The 18896-nt window shown below is 31.4% G+C and overlaps 3 protein-coding genes across 9 annotated transcripts; 1 reads left to right on the forward strand and 2 right to left on the reverse strand.

Moving 5' to 3' along the window:
* Window positions 1–121: 121 nt before the first annotated feature.
* Window positions 122–8521, reverse strand: LOC111303382 (AUGMIN subunit 8-like). 3 transcript variants are annotated; one of them, XM_022899608.2, is made up of 7 exons: window positions 8192–8521; window positions 5161–6626; window positions 4719–4838; window positions 3326–3442; window positions 3159–3248; window positions 2482–2589; window positions 122–1347 (listed from the first exon to the last, which is right to left on the reverse strand). In XM_022899608.2, exons 2-7 carry the CDS (start codon window positions 6478–6480, stop codon window positions 1246–1248), a joined length of 1857 nt encoding a protein of 618 aa, XP_022755343.2. In that variant the 5' UTR covers window positions 6481–6626; window positions 8192–8521; the 3' UTR covers window positions 122–1245. The 3 variants fall into 3 exon arrangements, with proteins under 3 accessions (XP_022755343.2, XP_089598424.1, XP_089598425.1); XM_089742298.1 differs by lacking the exon at window positions 8192–8521 and adding an exon at window positions 6734–7095; XM_089742299.1 differs by lacking the exon at window positions 8192–8521 and adding an exon at window positions 6781–7054.
* Window positions 8522–10002: 1481 nt separating this feature from the next.
* Window positions 10003–13153, reverse strand: LOC111304245 (uncharacterized). The gene is made up of 5 exons (XM_022900775.2): window positions 13036–13153; window positions 12723–12762; window positions 11715–11900; window positions 11540–11579; window positions 10003–10318 (listed from the first exon to the last, which is right to left on the reverse strand). The coding sequence occupies exons 2-5, from the start codon at window positions 12723–12725 to the stop codon at window positions 10236–10238; spliced, it is 312 nt and encodes a 103-aa protein (XP_022756510.1). The 5' UTR covers window positions 12726–12762; window positions 13036–13153; the 3' UTR covers window positions 10003–10235.
* A 2344-nt stretch (window positions 13154–15497) lies between these two features.
* LOC111303383 (uncharacterized) lies at window positions 15498–18872 on the forward strand. 5 transcript variants are annotated; one of them, XR_016326790.1, is made up of 8 exons: window positions 15498–15877; window positions 15983–16107; window positions 16180–16276; window positions 16379–16488; window positions 16966–17005; window positions 17087–17161; window positions 17446–17503; window positions 18394–18872. XR_016326790.1 is itself a non-coding variant. In XM_022899613.2 (7 exons), the coding sequence occupies exons 1-6, from the start codon at window positions 15808–15810 to the stop codon at window positions 17125–17127; spliced, it is 483 nt and encodes a 160-aa protein (XP_022755348.1). In that variant the 5' UTR covers window positions 15499–15807; the 3' UTR covers window positions 17128–17161; window positions 17446–17689. The 5 variants fall into 5 exon arrangements, 4 of the variants coding, with proteins under 4 accessions (XP_022755348.1, XP_022755347.1, XP_022755346.1 ...); XM_022899613.2 differs by lacking the exon at window positions 18394–18872 and having other exon boundaries at window positions 15499–15877; window positions 17446–17689; XM_022899611.2 differs by lacking the exon at window positions 16966–17005 and having other exon boundaries at window positions 15503–15877.
* Window positions 18873–18896: the final 24 nt, after the last annotated feature.

An 18896-nucleotide genomic window follows, 5' to 3' on the forward strand; every position in this document is an offset into this window, starting at 1 on the left:
TTGTTTTTTTTTTTTGTTAAATGAAAGTTTAAATGAGGGTAGGCTATAAAATTTCAAGGTAAGACGTATTGTTGGACTTATGTTAGATTTACATATCGTACAGTGAGAATCAAACCTAAAATTTACAAGCAAAGAATTTGATTTCAGCACATCTGTTTGCTGTTGTCCAATGTCAGCTGAAGGTTCTAGCTGGTATTGACACTAATTTCACTGTCACATGATGAGTTTGGAGAATTATGCACCTTCAAATGGACAACCCTCCTGATTTCTCCAACCACTGTCTCAATCATCAACCCAGTTGGAGTTGTTGCAGGCATCTCAGATAACATAAACAACGGATACCAATCTTGCGGACCTCTCTTTGGAAAGCTCTTCTTCTTCTCCTTCTGGGTGATTGTCCGTCTATACCCATTCCTTAAAAGGTCTAATGGGGAGGCAAAACAGGACACCAACCATTGTTGTTATATGGTCAGTGCTATTGGCTTCAATCCTCTCCTTGCTTACAAATTAACCCATTTGCGTTGAAAACGAAGGGACCAGACACCACAAAATGCGGCATCAACTGCTGAAAAATTGCTTTCCCTTTCTTCTTTGACGGACGGTTCTCAAGATTATACATGTACATTCTTGCTCTTACTACGATTATATGACATGTAACGTATGAACAAGCAAAATGGAGATGCACAAAGATAAAATTACAGTGAAAATTTTGTGTTATAGTTATATGCATTGCACCAAGTTTTGCCATTGAATTGAAAACAGATTTCATTTTCTTCTTTTCTTTGGAGTTTGGGGCAGTAGCCAAGAATTCGGAGCCTAGAGCCACCAGTGTAATAGGTGTGCTACAAAACTAAAATTGTATTGGTTCTCAATAATATCAACTTGGAATATTGGAAGTACAATAAAAACTTCCATTCAAGTCTATAAGTAAACTAGCTCTACATCTTTTTTCCATCTTAAAACCTTTTTTTTTGGTACATTTTTCTCTCTTAAGCCTTGCCTATACACTGAATTTAAAATCCTTTGCTTCCTTTGCATTTTCTTTTCATGTGCATGATACAAAGATTACACAGAAAAAATGGAGCCAGTAGCTCCATCTTTTGAAAGGGGAAAAATTAGAGAAGAAAAAAAATTACCATTTAAGTTAAGAAAATTAAAAAGGACAATTTACATTTACTGGGAAGTAAGCAGATTTTGTAATTTATCTCAAATTATATATTGGCAGATTGTTAGCATACCAGCCGGTCAGGGCCATGGAAATGTTTTGGCTGCCATGATTGGCTGCTTATTCCTCTCCAAAGGTTGTTTTGTTTGTATGAGATGAGACCTGAGGCTGTACTCTTCTAACTGTTCAATAACAACAGCAAAATTATTGTCAAAAGATAGGCATAAGAAAAAAACAAAGACAGTAAATATAGACATTAGAAATAGAAACAAAACTTTACAATTGCACAATCTATTTTGGCCAGCTCATGTGGAACACATATACGATGAGCTGACCTTATAGGGATGGCATGGATTGGCCACCTTTATTATAGCAACTGAATTGAAAAAGATTAGCGCATAAAAATGAAGAGACAATGGGAAGCATTGACAGCCAACTTTAATTGGCTCTAAGCATTTAAAAATGTAACCTGGTTAGTGTTTAACTTAAGTAAAAAAGGCTAAAACATTTAACCAGTTAATAACTGATTGTGCACCTAAGTAGGGTCAGTTTCAAGCAAATATGGTTAGACTTGACCTACAGTCCCCACATGGCATGCATTTTTTAGCATGAGCAGCTTCATAAATAAAATTCTTTCCTGTCCCCACGAACACATGCAACAAATTTCCATTTCAGCGTAATCAACCAGAACTAAGTCAACTCAATACCAAATTAAATCCTTTCTACCACAATAAGGTTGGCTCTGGCCACAAGGATCCTACAACGTCATTGTTCCATGTAAGAAAAGAGTTAACTCATCAGTTAAAATTCAAATTCAACCCTCCCCGACTTCTTTCTCTCTCTCTCTCTCTCTCTCTCTCTCTCTCTCTCTCTCTCCCTAAGAAGAAAATAACTGAAAATCTTATCCTCATGCTTTGTCAAATTTCTCATTACGGACAATATTTACTAGTTTTTGTAGCAGAAATAAACATCACACAATCTTAACTTATGGAGGAGTTTAATAAGTAAACTCTTGAAGAAATTTCTCTTTTTTGAGGCATGCCTAGATGATGTTTTACACCCATATATTTGGAAGTTCATTATATCTAAAAGCCTAGATCTACTTAATTTGAAGGTAATTAATTAACCCATCACAAATACCATATGCAACTCCAGAAGTCAATTATGTCATCATCCTATGGATCAAACTTTGATCCATGCAAATGGTAGTTCCAGGTCAAAGCAAAAGAATGTGATGATTAATTGTTTGTCAATGCAAGTTGTAGTCATATTTGATCCGAGAATTCAAGTTCTGAAAGCACGTAATGTCTCCTCACCTGCATAGCTGCTGTTGAAGCCAACAGAGCTTCACATTGGTCAAGAATGCGTTTCTCTTGTGCAGCTACTGCAGCAAGCTCAGAAACCAAATTGTTTATCCCTTCCACCTACAACACATAAAATATTGACATACAGTTAAGCATCGGGAGTGAAATCAAAGATAAAAAAAGACATATCAGCAAAAGTACCGCATTCTAATATCAGAATCCAGAGTTTGTCACATTGGAACAGCACAGGACCAAAACCCAAATTGTAGGCATGAAATTTTGAGTCATTAGGAGGCATTTATGCTCTCACCATAGCATTAGAAACAAAAATCTTTTCAAAATTCAGATATACATCATCTAAGTTGAAATTGCCAGAAACACTTGTCTCAACACTTAAAAGTAAAATAAACAGAAATAAAACTTCTACTTGTACTAAAATTATTTTCTCGGAAAATATGCCAGCAGTCAGCATCTTAAATTTCAATATCAAATAACAGAAAACATCAAAGGATTCCAGGACTAAGCAGAAGGAACAAAAAGCAAGATTCAGAGTCATTATTGAGACATAGACATTCAATCAAAATAGAAGCGGAAAATAAAGACTGCCACATTGATATTTGTTCTAACTGCTTATAATGTCAGCATATGTCCAAACAAAGGGGAAAAAAGCGGCTTGGGAAGCTAAATACCTTTGAGAGTAAAGAACAAACGGAAGAACCCATAGCCTGCATCATGTCAACAGCAGGGCAAATCACAGCTTTCAATGATTTGATGTCTGCCTGAAGAGTACAAAATCCAGTAACATGTCAAGATTTCTCTTTTAAGATATCAATCATAAGTTTTTTTCTAAACTTACCCTTGCCCCTCCAGTTACGGGAAGACGGAGAGTGCTCGCCTCCAGATCTTCTACTGCGCCAGCTAAAGAACTTATATGATCTCTTTCAAGTAGTGCCCAATCATTTAGGTATCCCATCTGCATGAATCATGCATACACATGCATTTAGACAATGGAAATTCCGTGGACTGACATAAGAAAACTACAAATGGGTAGTCAAAAGCATGACTGAAAATTGAATGTATTTCTGTGCAAACATCATCTCTCTTCTAAGCACAATAGGCATGCTTGGAATTTATTTCTCTCATTTGATAGATTATAGATGAAAATGAAATAGTTTATTGTTGTTTTGGTTTGTCTTTAACTATACCCTCTTTTCTTAGACAGATGGAATGATGTCAAAACATCTACAATTTCAACGAACGCCCCAACTTAGGAACAAAGTTCTAAAGACCACGCTTAAAAGCCATAAGTTGTTTAGATAGGAAAGAAAAATGAAGCAGTGCTTAAATGCCAAGAAAGAAAGTGCTAGGTCAGACAGAAGCAGCACAGAAAAGGAAGAGTAAAGAGATGAAGCAACGGGGAAAGAGAGAAATGGTCCTCCACTGCTCACTTTATTATCCAGGTCACAAAATAATAATTATCTTAGAGGAAAAGAAAAAGAATGGAATCAAACTCAGAGCTCCATTTTGATTTCACTGCAATATGTTGAAAATGGACAGGTCAGAACAACTTCAGCAATCCAATCCAGCTGACCTCTAACAGCAAATATTGGAAAATCTATATGCTATTGCAAAATGTTTAGAAGGGAAATCGTCTAATTCCTCAAAAGCTGAAGCATGGGGCAAAATGCACACTGCAGAATGAGCCTCTAGTCATAGCTTTTCCAAGTATCTATTAGATTTGACTTTCTTCATCACATTAAAAGCCTAGAACAACTAAAAGATTATGAGTTACAACTCTACAAGACCTCTAAGTTCATTCTAATCAGTATCTCACCAAATTTAAGAAGCTTGGATGCCCACAACAATGCTATATATCATTACCTATAACCATGTAAAAGTAAAGTAGGTCCTTTATTCATTTAAGCGATGCTTCAAAAAGCTATGCCTATAGGATAACAAACATTCTATTACTATAAGAATTAGACCTGTAGAGTGGACCAAGGCGTAGCTTTATGATATCCACCTTTCCCTAAAATATAACAAGTTGGGCCTACTGATGAAAGAAGATATATAAGTGTGCACTGAATAACACTCTGTGCCTTCAGCAGGAGTTGCACAATTAAAAATGCACATAAACTATTATTATAATATCAAACTTAAAACATAAAAGCATTTATAAGGTCAATAATGTATGAGGGGAATAAAAGTTTGCTATGAAAGGACAATGTTGTAACAAAGAGAGGCATTACTTGATCATTCAAAACTGAGCTTAGCTTGAGCTCTAACTTCAATCGTTGGAGGATGATCTTTTTCTTGATCACAGCATCCCACAGACTCAAAGTAGCATTCCAAACATTGTACAAAATTTCCTGCAACAGCAGATCAAAATTTTCTTTGATAAAAGATTTAACACACTATATAAGTGGAATTGACCATCCATGCCATTTCTAAAGCTTTAAACTCTTGATATGCATACAACAATGTCATGAAATTCTTCACGGTAGGAAACTGATCATTGTGGACCATGATGCAAATAAGCAAACAATCCGAAAATTTTCTTGTTTCAATAATTGCATAAATGCATCACTGAAATAAAATTTTCCTATTCAAATCATCAAAGATTATCTCCCTTACTTAAACATATGCCAATATTTGTCAACACAGAGTTTTTCATTCAGAGAAGAAATCTACCTCCACAGTAACTTTCTGAATATACAATACAGCTTCCGCCCTGGCATTAGCAAGTCGCCACTGCAAATAACAATTGTAAAGAAGCCGCAGTTGATGAGCATCCTCCATGTAGTTTGCACTTTTTCTTCCCTTCTTAAAATCTGTGATAAAACTGAGAACTGAAGTTGAGCTATGGGATTGGCTGGATGAAGTGGATGTCCTAAGCCGAGATGGACTGACTCCTCTTGGAGGTGGAGTGGAAGGTCTTGCCCGAGATGGACTGACACCCCTAGGAACAGAGGTCCTACTTGGTGACTGAGGTCGTGATCCAGGAGCAGACAAAGACTGAGATTTGACCCCATGAGTTGTTGATGTCATTTTATCCAATGAACTTGCAGAAAGGAGTCTAGCAGGTCCAGATATCCACAGAGACTTATCAGCAATTGAGATTGCCTCAGATCCTACTCGACCAATTTCATCAAGTGATAACAACCTTGCAGCATCACGAGCAGATTTCTGTAGAGGTTTACCTGAACTATCAGACATTGGCGTTCTCTTCGGGGAAGATAACCCCATTCCTGGAATTGGTGTAGGCAAACTTTTAACAATCTTATCGCCCAGATCCACACTTCTGAACAATGAAGTGGAAGATAATTTCCCATTAATTCTACTGGGCCATCGCTGCTGATCTATCAATCGACTGGGCAAACCATCAACAGGTTTTGCATTTTCAGATTCATCGGGTGCATTTTTCCCTTTCAGAGGACTTCTCTTTCTCTCTGGAGTAGGCTTCTGAGATAAGGTAGGTAGCTCTGACTGTTGTCTATGAGCCACATTTGAAGAAGGTCTCAAAGTGCGATCCAAGGAAACATTATTAACCGATTTCTCTTTTTCCTTTTTGCTAACAGGAATAGAAATAGTGTCAGACTGAAATGAAACACTAAGACTTCTCATAGTAGAAGGCCATAAACTCTCTGGTATACGGGCAGTTGATAGCCTTCTAGATGATATCTGCACAAAAATTGATGAACCATGAACTGGAGTAGATGGACTTCGAGGTGAAGGTGGTGTTGAGGGACGCTTTCTCTCAGCTGATACAGCTCTCTTTTGCACCAACTGGGAAGGTATAGGGCTTGTTCTAGTGAGGTTTGGAGATGGGCTACGCTTGGGACCAGAAGGTGTTGATGGAGTGGGTGATTTATACCTCGAACTAACTTCCCTTGCTTGAGGACGTCTGGTAGTGAGTGGTGCATTGTTCTTTTCAGCAGGAACAAGAGGTGGTCTTGTGGTATCCACAGCAGGAAGCTTGTGCAATCGTTGCTCTGATTCACATACATCCATCCAAACTCTCCAAACTAGACCACATTGATGGGATTTTCCAAACAAAGCTTAAACTACATTTAACAGCCTAACCTTTATATGAATCCCACATGTAATTGGAATAAAACCAGCTGCTCAAAAACAAGATACTTTTCCCAGCAATAAATCTGCCACAGATGTACAAACCAAAAGTTAGATGCCTACAGAATGGCAGAAAGCAAAGGAATAATTATGAACACCAAAGAAAAAAGAAGAAAAAAACCGAAAAGAGTACATCTTTAAAGATGCCCAGATCTGACTGATGAAGAATTAGAGAATTACAAGAAATTAACTGAAATGGGCATTGGTTATTCATCAAGAAAAGCCCAAATCAAGCCTTAACAATGAGGCTAATATGTGATAAAACAACATCAGGTACAATGGGGGGTCCTTAAGAAATTTCAGTAGAATTCTATCCAACGTACATTAACGGTCATCACCACTTTGGCTTTTGGTTAAATCTCAGAAAAAAATTGCAAATGCAATGTACTAAAGGGTCCCCTATCGGAAAACTTGAGAAACTACACTGTTAAATGTGTACCGGTTTTTGGTTCCTGCCCTCTTGGTGGTGGGGATGTAGGATAACTAGACATCTAGAAGAAAGATGCGTAGGATAACAAGACATCTAAAAGGACACTAATTTTGTAATGTTAATATTTCTCTTTTGTCCTTCTCACGGGAATGCCATGGTCGGCTGAGATGGAAAAAAAAAACCACAATGGGTTTCATTGGTTTTCAGTTTCACTCACAGAAACAAATACACAGCCCCACTCTGGCTTCTCCCTTCCTTTCCTTCTCTTCCTTTCCTTCCCTTCCCTTCAGCTTTCCATGAAAAGGAATTCAATGACAACGAACCCAGCAAACAATTGCAGCAAAAAAATAAAAAATAAAAAAAATAAAATTTAATCACATGAGAATTCTACCTTGGGTCACATGTTCGATTAACTAAATGACAGTAAAATTAACATAACAATTAAAACTTGAAATGCAATTAATAAACCTGGAAATAATCCAAGTCTGTTGTTTGTATTAATCTTTGTTTAAGACATTTAATTAATTGTAAAAAAAAAAAAAGAGATAAAAAAGGATTGAAGCTTTGCGGTGCTATTGAAGATATAGGAGGAGACATGGAGGAGGAAGATCATCGTCCATCCCCATGAATTAGCAATAAAAACTTAAAATAATAGTTAAATTTTTTATATAGAGTACAAAAAAATTGTACTATAATACAGAAAAAAAAAACATAGTTGTAATTCCTAGATATAAAGTTTCTGAATTAAAAATTTTTATTTTTGAATTGACCATCTTTTTATAGCTTTAAAGTTTGATTAAAAATGCAATAATTAATATGGGCTTTAATTTTTTTTCAATGAACATTGAAAAGAATCCAAATTCATAATTGAAGACAAAAATTCAGTGATTAAAAGTAACTGTTTCATGTAAATCTCTTTGCAAGAAAGTTGCAGAGATTGATCATTGAATTCAACTGCTAAAAATAGCAACAAAAGGGATCATTTTAAACTAATTTAACGTTAAAAAAATTGACTTTTTTATTTTTTTTTCTATTTTTGTTTTATCCTAATTCAGTGATCTACAAAGCAAGATCAAAGCAGAAAGCTGAAAATGAATTGCAACATAAATCTCACAATAAAGAAGAAAGAAAAAAATAGTTTATATAAAAAAAAAATCTCACCTTTATCGATCTCATAAATCTCCCAAAGTGATTCAATCAAAAAAAATTAACCATAAGAAATCCGTTAATTCTTTGAAATTCAAGATAAAATGGAACAAAGGGGGTGATCGCCGGAGAGGAAATGGTATACCGCCGGGGACTGTTCGGAGAGCGAATAGTCAGGCTGGAGATGGAAACTGATTGGATTTTTATTTTTAATTTTGTTTATATTTTTTTTTATTTATAAAAGAAATAATGAAAAATAATTTGAAAAAAAAAAAAAGATGAGGAAAATAAAACGGTTTTTCAGTTGAGAGGGACTCTGAACTCTGAAGGAGTTGTTTTCGCGCCACCTACTATTGGACTTCTCTGAACTTATAAGTTAACTTTTTTTTTTAATACTTCAACGGAAATATTTTAAAAGTAAAATTTTGAGTGTATTAAATTGATGTAAAAAATATATTTTTAAGTTTTTTTAAAAAATTAAATTTGGATAAAATTAGATTTACTTGTATTACAAAAAAAATATTGGGACATAATAAAAAATATGAGTAGGTCTTTAAATGTAGATTTAATAATTCGTGTCATCGTATCATGTAATATATTATATTCGTATTATATTTTATATAAAAATTATGTATCATAATTCATGTCAACATAAAAATATAAAATATAATTTTTTAATTTTATTAAATTTATTTATGTTTTTTTTTAAATTTTAATCTGTGTTATTTTTATGTTTTTTATTCACATCGTTTTTCTATCGTGTTATCAAATCATGTTTTAAATAAAAAAACGTATTTTTAAATTTATTCAAAAAAAATTAATACTTAGACAAAATAAAAAATATTTGCATTATAAAAAATTTATTATGCAATGAAAAAACATATTCCAAGTATTATCTAAAGCTTTTAAATTCAAGTTTCACATTGCAGGTGAGATCTTATCTTAGTGGCCATAAAAAAAATTTTAGAATCTTGCGATTATAAGTTCAAATTTTATTCTATGTTAGTTTGATTATTTAATTAAATTATAATTTATTAATTGATTTATTCAGTAATATAATAATTAGTTATTTATTTAATTATATAAGTATAATATATTAATTATGAATGTAATTAAAAAAATTTCAAGTTTAATGTGAAGTTTATTTAATTTTGTTCAATTATATATCCCCTTCTGTTTGTTTGATTTTTCATTGATTTTTCTCTTACATGTTTTAATTATGTTGTAATTTTAATTTATACATGTAATTTCATCAAAAAGAAACTTTTTCTCTTATACATGCAAAGCAATGAGTTGGAAAAGTCATCAAATTAAAAAAAAATTACTCTAATAAAAAAGTTTTTAGTGAAAATATTTGCTTATTTGTCTTAAATATATATATATATATATAATTTAATTAGCTCATGAAAAGGATTTTTCCAAAACCAATAGAAATTAATTACACACCAAAATCACCACCAACAAACTTTAAAATCATTGCTAAATATAACATTACTTAAAGTTGCATTCAAACCACCAGCTATAAAATAATGAAAGTATTAATCATCCATTTAGATCATGTTCCATTGAACCAGAATCGTCTCTAAATTAGTAAAAAATGTTTACCGCTGTCTAATGATACTAGTTAATATGATAAGAAAATAAATTTACATGTATTATTTTTATTGAATTTGATGAAAATTACGCATTAAATGTAAAAATATTTTTAAAATAACATTTTAATTAGTACTTGTCAAAGAGTTGAACTCACAAAAGTGGGTTTGACATCATGGGATAGCTGGGGTTGTACTGTATGAACCCATCGCTAAGATGAAGAAAATGCAATATAACAATAGGAACCATAAAAGTTTCCTCTTCACAGTAAATTTTAAGAGTCAAATTCCACCCGTTAAAAAGGGAAACGAGTTTCATGGAAGCTTAATACATGAAATTACAGTCTGTAAAAATTATGTTTCATGGAACATAGATAGCCAACAATGAAATATCTAGACTACGATATGCCTGCACTGCTGAATCTCCTTTTGCACGAGCTTTTCCTTTTTCAGATCACAATGTAGTTTCACCAATTTCCACCGTCTGCATCACGAGATTGGTAGAAATCGGTTGCTTGTACTATGTTGACATCCTCAAACTCATTGTCATCTGGAAGCAAGAAAGGTAGCATGTCAAGATGATGGTTGAAACTTGCAGTCAGACATTCATATTTGCCCTAAATTGTATATTGGTAAAAATTGGTATAGATTGAAATATATGGTAAAAATCGTATGACGTAGTAAATGATATAGATTGTAAGATAAGGTATAGGGTATGCTTCCTATTCATATTTCTCTTAGTATGATGAACAATAGCAGACAGATGCACCTTTTTTCTTTCAGCTTAACTATAAAAAAAGCACAAGTTAACAACAGCCCATTCGTGTCGTACAGTTATATGATACAGCCCATTCCAGCACAAGTTAACAACAACCATAAAATACATCTCCCAATTGAAATATAAAGTTTGACAAGACTTGACACTTGATAATTTGAAATACATTGCAATATAGATAGTTAGAGGAGGTCTCCCCACTAATGAAGAAAAGGAACAAATTCAGTGGTCATCTTAGGGAAAAGAGTTACATTTATTTTAACAAGATAATGGCCCTTGGACCAAAATTCCCATAAATGCATAATGTGCATGCCCAAAAAACGCACGCACAAACATGCATAGACAAGAATAAAAGAAGGTACTCAAACATGTTTCACAAGTTTTCAAAAACACAACTTTAAGGGAGACTTGCTATTACTTCCTAAAGATTCCATATAAACTAAATTCCACTTTATTCCCGATTTTGACAATATAAATGGGTAAAAAGCCATCACAAGTAGTCACAACTTAAGGAGGACCTGTATTAACCCATATTAAAAAGAGAAAATAGTTTAATGGTTCAGCACATAATACACATTCACCTAAGGAAGAAAACCTCCATCACCATGGCTCAATGCCAATAAGAGGGCTAACCTAAGAAATCTATTGTATGTTTGGAAGTTTTCCACTGATAGTAAAAGCTTCTTCACTTATTGCATAACATTTTATATGAAACAAAGTCATTTATAACCTACCAAATAAAATTCAGAAAATAGTATTTCTTTATGAAGACATGTCAACCTATATTCTAAGACTCAAGTTAAAGAGTATATACCTATTACAGCTTGTGCCTTGTGGCCACAAAAAATTCCTAAACTTTTGATCCAAAACACCTGACCTAAAGAAATCAGAATCATAGTACATGGATGCTAACTGGCCTAGAAATGATATGTACAATAAGAAACATTTAAAAGAAATGATAACTGAAAAAGAAGAAAACTACTAATAAGAAACAACCTTTTCTGAAGGTCAGTGCCACAACAGCATCATTTTCAACCTGAAAGGACAGAGCACATTAAATGTCAAAAAATTGTAAGGATTCATACAAATAAATCAGAGGTAAAATATCAAATTGCTGCCAGAAAAATTTTCCCATATAAGTTGAGGAGGAAAGAGAGAATATAACTTGTACCTTCTGATCAGCCAAAGTTTTTGAATCCTCTAATATTTCCCCAGAATTCAATAGGATCAAACGCTGATCATTAACAGGTTGATCAATGAGGGTATGTAACTTTTGCTTAATATCTAGGGTAGTCTCAGTGGGATCACATTGGATAAAGTATGTTGTCTTGCTACGCTTCACACGGATGTACATAGCCTATAAAAGTTGTGGCAATCAATCCAAAGTTCGAAGAATAAACTTAAATATAACAGTAAAATGCTTTAAGTTGCACATTAAATAGAAAAAACAAACTGAACTGAAATGACTATTGACAATATATTTCTTGTATTCCATACATATAACTTTGGCTGAAAAGGCAAATTATATTTGACTATTTTGCTTTTACATCTCATTTGATTTAATTACATTAACTCTTCCAATGCTTACCTAAGACAACTTTAGATCTTTCTTTATAGTGAACACCTGCACGAATGAAGAAACAATGGGTCTGGGCTTATATAGTCCAGTAACATTTGTCCTTGTCCCAACAAGGAGAAATGGAACCAGTTTTTAACTTCTCAAGATTTAATCACGTTGCCATACTCTGCATTTCCATCACTACTGCCACATCCCCAACCCGTCCTGCCATTCCCCGACTCCACTCTCCTTCAACTCGACCTTCAATTATACTAAACCTAAGACTACTTTAGATCTACAAATTCTATTTATTTTTTTAAAGCACTTTCATCCGTTTACTAATCATTTAAGGTGCCTATAAGCTATCATATCCTTTACAAATCCATCAAATTCCTCTAACAGCAACATATATCTCAGTTTTTTTTTTAATCTGTAAATCAGATTAAATTAATAAAACATTACTGAAACTGCCAAATTTGTTCTCTCTTTTTTCTTCACAGGGACTCGTAAAAATAATTAATAAACAATATCTATCTAAATGAAGGAAAAAAAAAACTAAATTTCCATAGAAAATTGCATTAATTAATATATTAATTAAACAAAAAGAGATCATGGGCGTACCATATTTTTGTTTTGAAGTCAAGTCCCTGCTTCCAATTCTCTAACAGTAAGATGCAAAAAGTGTTTATGTTCAAAGGTAAACCAACAAAAAAAAATAGAAATAAAATACTGGAATTTCATTTATTGCCTTCTCTAGAAGAAGATGAAAAGAATAATCTGGAAAATTGTTGGAGGTCAAAACAGGTGAAATCAAATCCAACTGATGAAGAGCCTTTTAAGTAAATTCCAAGAACAAAATTTTAAAGGCGTGAATCAAACTACTGTTACTGGCAAAATCAGGGAAAATATAAGAATTCTAAGCAAGAAAACCAACCTGGAAAAAAATCCCGAGCTTCTCTGTTCAAGAAATTTGATGCTTTATTATTTATTTATTATTTTATTTTCTGTGCTGCTTTACTGTGCCGCTGCCTTTTGTATTTTTTTTTTTCACTTTTTCTTTAGGTGCTGTTTGGTTGCATGTAAAGCATATCCAAATCAGTAATTTTCATACGAATATATTCTAAAATTTTTAACAATAAATTTAAATTTCAACGAAACTAAAGAGTTTCAATGAACTGATCCCATAAGCTTTAGACAAGCATTTTAAGATGTGCCTCGAGCCCGATTTAATTCATGGGCACTTTTAATAAATCAATTATGATAATATTTATTATTATAAATTAAATTTTTATAATTAAACAGACACTAAATCATGTTGAAATTTCATAATGCTTTTACAAAATTAGTTTTCTAGTAAATTTAGTTTAGACATTATATCAATATTTTCTATGCTTTTTAAATGAAGTTTGACTTGATAATTTAGCCCTCAAACTTTGCCTAAGTTCATCCAATTATTAAAAGATGCCGGCTAAATTTAACCTAACAAAATTTTTATAGTATTTTTATTTTTATTAAGTTTTAAATAATAGATAATTTAATATATTTTTAATGTTTTATTATTATAATATTATATTCTCTTCAGTTCATTTTTTCTTTTTTTTTAATGTCCAAAATTATGTCATATTTTTTTAATATCTAAAATTTTTATTTTGCATATTAAAAATCATAAAGCTTTTATTTAAAGAAATTTAATGTTAATATTAAATACATTAAACTCCAAATTTTCTTCTTAAACTCCATAAAAATCAATAACAATTAAATAAATTTGAATGAAAATAATATATATTTTATTTTTAAATATAATTATATAATATATATATACAAATAATATATTATAAAATTAAAATAAAAGGGACTTAGGATTCTGGATGTCCAACCCTTTTTAAACTAAAAATTATTTAATATACTTATAATTTAATTTTTAATTATACAAATAAAATTAAAGTAATGATACATGTCTCTTTTTTAAAAATTAATTTTTTTAATTTTTTAAATATACATTAAAAAATATATGTCACTGTTTTAACATATAAATTCAAAAATTTCACTATCACTTTTTTTATATTTTTTATTTTTAAATTATCTCATTTTTCACAATTTATTTAATAAAATTAATATTTATTTTCAAATCATTTTAAATATCATTATCAAATAAATCTTTTTAACTTAAGTGAATAATCGGATACATCTAATGCCATCTCATTTTCTCAACATACCTTTCTTAAACTTTTTATCATAACCACTAAGCATCATTTCATCTATTAATTCTATTATTTTTCTAATTTTTTATATTTTTTAATAGATAAGATTATGATAATTTTTTTTTGGTGAAATTTGAATATTTATGATTTTTGGTATATTTTTAGTTATGTATTATGCATTTATTCTGAATCGTTAAATATTTTTTATATTGGAAATGAGATTTTGACAGAGTAGTTAGAAGAGTATTTGTTTGGTGATAAAGTAGAGGATCTAGAACCTTAAAATTTTATGTTTAAGTTACAATGTGTGAATTTATTTATTTAATTAAATTATAATTTATTAATTGATTATTTAGTAGTTGATTATATAAATATATTATTTGATTATGAATTTAATTACTAGTATAATTTTAAAAAATATTTTTTATATTTTTTAATATTTTTTAACACTATATTTAGTTTGAAGAGAAGAGAAAAAAAAAGGAAGAAAAATAAAAAAAGTAATAAAAATAGAAAAATTATTCTTTTAAAGTAATGGAAACAAAAATACTTTTTATTTGTTTGGATAAAATTTTAATTTAAAAAAATAAAAGAGATAAAAATTTAATAACATTTTTTTGTAATTTTGATTTTTCAATACTTCATTTGGGAGAAAAAACTACGAAAAAGAAAGTGAAAAAATTTTATTTTTATAAAAAATTATTATATCTATATTTTTATTATGATATTAAATTTAATTATATAATTGATATTTTTTATAAAAATAATTTATTTTTATGAATATGTTATATAATATTATAGTTTATAAATATTTTATGAATTTTTAAATATTAACAACAAAATAAATTAAATTATTGTCAAAAAAATAAAAATAAATTAATAACTAATTAATATATTTTATTATATTAAATATGTTTAATTTTGTTTAAAAAGATTTATTTATATAATCTAAGTAGTGTAAAGATATATTTATATATTATATGTTATTTTATAAAAAAATTATAATTAAAAAAATTAAAAAAAATTATAATTTTTTATTTTTTATTAATTTTAAGTATTAAAATAAGAGATACGTATATTTTTTTAAAAAATTATTTTTAAAATTTATTTTATTAATATCTATTCAAATATAACGTAAAAAAATGTTTAAAACTTAATGTAAAATTAAAGAAGAAATATTGGGGAAAATTTATAAAATTAGGGTGAAAAAAACCTGAAATCAATCCCACTCCCCAAGAAGGAAAATGAAAATGAAAATGAAAGGTCCTTTTTCGTACTTTTTTCAGCTTTATTGGGTTCTCGCTTAGCGTAACAGTTACTTCAATCGCCAACTTACGCGACTTCCATCCACGCGCCTTCGAGCAAACCCCCGTACTGAAAAGCAAAAGTGGTTGAATCTTCCTGAATCCTGAATCTAACCAAAGCCAAATATCGCATTTCTCACAAATTTTACAACATTAAACAAAACAAAAAAACTGTGGAAAATCCCTTCACCGGAAAAATCAATGGGCAACACGTCGTCGATGCTTACTCAGTACGACATCGAAGAAGTACAACAACATTGTAACAATGCGTGTAAGTGATTCGCTCATGCCTAAATTGACTCTTCAAATTTGATCTTGTAACTACTTAAGCGTTTCCTTGCCGTTGATTTTGTGCGGTTTTCTGATTGATCTGCAGTTTCGCAGCAGGAGATCTTGTCGCTGTACGACAGATTTTGCCAGTTGGATCGAAACGGTGGCGGTTTCATCTCCGCCGAGGAGTTCTTATCCGTGCCTGAGTTTGCCGTTAATCCTCTCTCTCAGGTTTTTTGTTTTTTTCAATTTGTTCATTTCCTGTCTTCAGAATGCGCGTAGATAACGTTTTTTCTTTGGCAGAGACTGTTGAGGATGCTAGATGGATTGAATTTCAAGGAATTCGTGGCGTTTTTGTCTGCGTTTAGTCCTCGTGCAACTTTGCAACACAAAATTGAATGTAATGATTCCTTTGTTTTTGTTAATTAAAATCAACTTAGTTAATTTTTGCTTCTTTCATTTTTAACAGAAATTAGGCAATTTTGAATTTGTTTGTTTGTAGTTATATTTAAGGTGTATGATTCGGATGGCAATGGGAAAGTTACCTTTAATGACATGTTGGATGTTTTGCATGATTTGACTGGCCAATTCATATCTGAACAGCCGAGGGAGGTTAGTTCTTGATTGATTTTTCTTTCAATGTTTAACACAAACAATTTTTTTTTTTTTTATTCTTTGCTCTTTGGAGTTTGTTTTGTGTCACTATTGTTCTTTTAGTTGCAAAATATTGATAAGCAGCATTTTCTAAGGAAAAGTTTGAGATAATTCACTTTCTAAAACAGATGATCATCTAAAGTATTGTACCTTTTTACTAGCTCTCTTTCACCAATACCAAACCAATCAATGTTGAAGAAAAGACTGGATGTAGTTGGAGAAAACAGGTTACAATCTTGAGAAGTAGTAAAAAATTGTTGTTCTCTCTGGTATTGGATTGATTGTAAAGAGATATACTGTAACAGGTCTGCAAAAGTTTTTCTTGGAATGTTAATGAAGAGAGTGGCAGATATGAACGTTTCTTTGTCCTCAAAGTTTGAGTTGATAATACAAATGTCTTTGGTTATTGACTGGCTAACCATTTGTCTTCTGCAGATATACGATACTTGGATAAAAACATACATTGTTGTGGCATGTAAATCTTTTTTGTCACTAGAAATTACAATATTGAGATTTGTTTGCTTTATTCTTGATGTGCTTGTTGTGTTTGGCACAGCAAGTTTTAACTCAAGTTCTCGAGGAAGCAGGCTACACTAAGGAGTCCTTGTTAGTTATGTCAGATTTTGTAAAGGTACTATTGGCTTTATATCTGAAATTTCTAGTGTTTCAACATTTGACTAGTTTCATTTTGTTTTGAGGTCCACTTTACTTTCTTTCAAGTCATTTTATAATCGTGAGAACATGTTGCTATAGTAATACTTTGCAAGAAGATAATGCTAACATCATATGCTAATTTTGTTTGTTCTTTTATTTAACAGTGTTATGGCGTGTATAAGTTCTTTTTTTTTTTTTTAATTTGGTATTAGAGTGTGAAAAGCCCTTATATTACATGCAATTTGACTGCACTCCCTGCAGATTCTTGGGAGCTCTGGTTTGAAGATGGAAGTTGAGGTTCCAGTGGACTAAACTGAGGGTAACCATTCTATGCAATAGTGAATTCCTGGCATTGGCAACATAGATTTCTCTTTTAAGAAACTGGTGCTGTAATGCTTTTGTTGTAATGTGTCTAGTCTAGTTAACTCCTCAAATTTAAAAACCCAGCCTTTCTGGATGTCACCAAACTTGAAACAGTTAAATGCTATTACTTGTTTCATGCGTATTTCTTCCTTGGGGCTTTGTTTAAATGGGAAGGAGAAAAAGAAATGGCATCTCTGATCTCTTCTTTGTTTGAAAAACATTCTAGTGGGGGGATCAGAAGGGGTACATGTATCTTTTTAAAACCCTCCAAAATCCAATTTCATATAATTTTAACTTAAAAATGATATAATTATAAAGTATTTTATTATGAGTCATCATTTCATTCCCCTTTGATCTTTAATTAAGTAAGAATTATGATGCCTTCTGCTATTCTTCCACAGAGGATTAAACCATGAAAAAAGTTTAGTGCAGCCACATTTTAGCTTCCTACTAAAATTTGTTCCTTGTTATAACATGAAAATCACCTCTAAGATTAGATTATCACTCTTTTTACAGTCATTAAAAGAGTCCCTTTGATTCTTCTCCATGATCTTGTATTGCCTTATTACTTCTAATCCACGCAGTTTTATGAAACAACAATGATTTACCCTCTGTTTAACAGTATTTGCTGATAATAAATAATAAACTGCAGTACTTGTGTTTTACGTGTTTGCTTTCCATTACTTGCATTAATAGACATTCAAGTAATATTCCTTATGGAAGTCCATGTCCAGGGGGCATTAGATCATACTTACCCCTTTCTTTTCTTTTCTTTTTTTTATTTTTTATTTTTCTTGTTGTATTTTCTTGAGCATGTGAGTGTGTGGTTTGCTTCCTTTACAACAGGTGGGATCGGCACTATGTGTGCGTGTTTACTTCGGCTCCTTATAATATTTGGCCACTAGCATTCAGTCAATAATTTTATGACGGAGCATGAGGCCTGAAATTCAACTTATCTATAGGTTCAGGACTGGTGCTTATCCTCTTCTATAGCAGGGGAAAAGTTTCAAATTCTAGTGGAGAAAATTATTTGTCACATATTCTTTGCTTTTCTTCTCTCTTTTACGACCATTCGAGAGTTAAAGAGTCTGAACATTACAGCCTTTTAGATGTAATATTCACAAGCAGCAGATTGGGGAATTGTGTTTTTCGAGGCAGGGAAAACACTATTTGATAGTTTAAGATAACAGCAGATGTTGCATATCTGATATAAAAGACACACTGCCACTCAACCTGTTTCTAAACTAGTCTCATGGTCACAGCCTGGTGGTTTCCCATGTTGACTTAGATATGATTTGCAAATCACCTATTAATTATTTTTCTAATCCCTGGTTCCTATCTTTTCTTTT

The sequence above is a fragment of the Durio zibethinus genome, chromosome 13 (assembly GCF_047325235.1).
Source record: "Durio zibethinus cultivar Kanyao isolate XHJ-2024 chromosome 13, ASM4732523v1, whole genome shotgun sequence".
Classification (NCBI taxonomy): Eukaryota; Viridiplantae; Streptophyta; class Magnoliopsida; order Malvales; family Malvaceae; genus Durio; species Durio zibethinus.

What these genes read in the sequence shown, in the direction of transcription:
- LOC111303382 (XM_022899608.2), bottom strand. Translation starts at nt 6,480, where the DNA reads ATGGATGTATGTGAATCAGAGCAACGATTGCACAAGCTTCCTGCTGTG. An exon ending in TTCAGAAAGTTACTGTGGAG is followed by an intron (nt 4,839 to 5,160) that starts GTAGATTTCTTC and finishes CTGCTGTTGCAG; the next exon opens with GAAATTTTGTACAATGTTTG. An exon ending in TTTGTTCTTTACTCTCAAAG is followed by an intron (nt 2,590 to 3,158) that starts GTATTTAGCTTC and finishes TATGTGTTGTAG; the next exon opens with GTGGAAGGGATAAACAATTT.
- LOC111304245 (XM_022900775.2), bottom strand. An exon ending in AAACTTTGGCTGATCAGAAG is followed by an intron (nt 11,580 to 11,714) that starts GTACAAGTTATA and finishes CTGTCCTTTCAG; the next exon opens with GTTGAAAATGATGCTGTTGT. An exon ending in GGCACTGACCTTCAGAAAAG is followed by an intron (nt 10,319 to 11,539) that starts GTTGTTTCTTAT and finishes TCTTGCTTCCAG; the next exon opens with ATGACAATGAGTTTGAGGAT.
- LOC111303383 (XM_022899611.2), top strand. Translation starts at nt 15,808, where the DNA reads ATGGGCAACACGTCGTCGATGCTTACTCAGTACGACATCGAAGAAGTA. An exon ending in TTTGCAACACAAAATTGAAT is followed by an intron (nt 16,277 to 16,378) that starts GTAATGATTCCT and finishes GTTTGTTTGTAG; the next exon opens with TTATATTTAAGGTGTATGAT. An exon ending in TTATGTCAGATTTTGTAAAG is followed by an intron (nt 17,162 to 17,445) that starts GTACTATTGGCT and finishes CACTCCCTGCAG; the next exon opens with ATTCTTGGGAGCTCTGGTTT.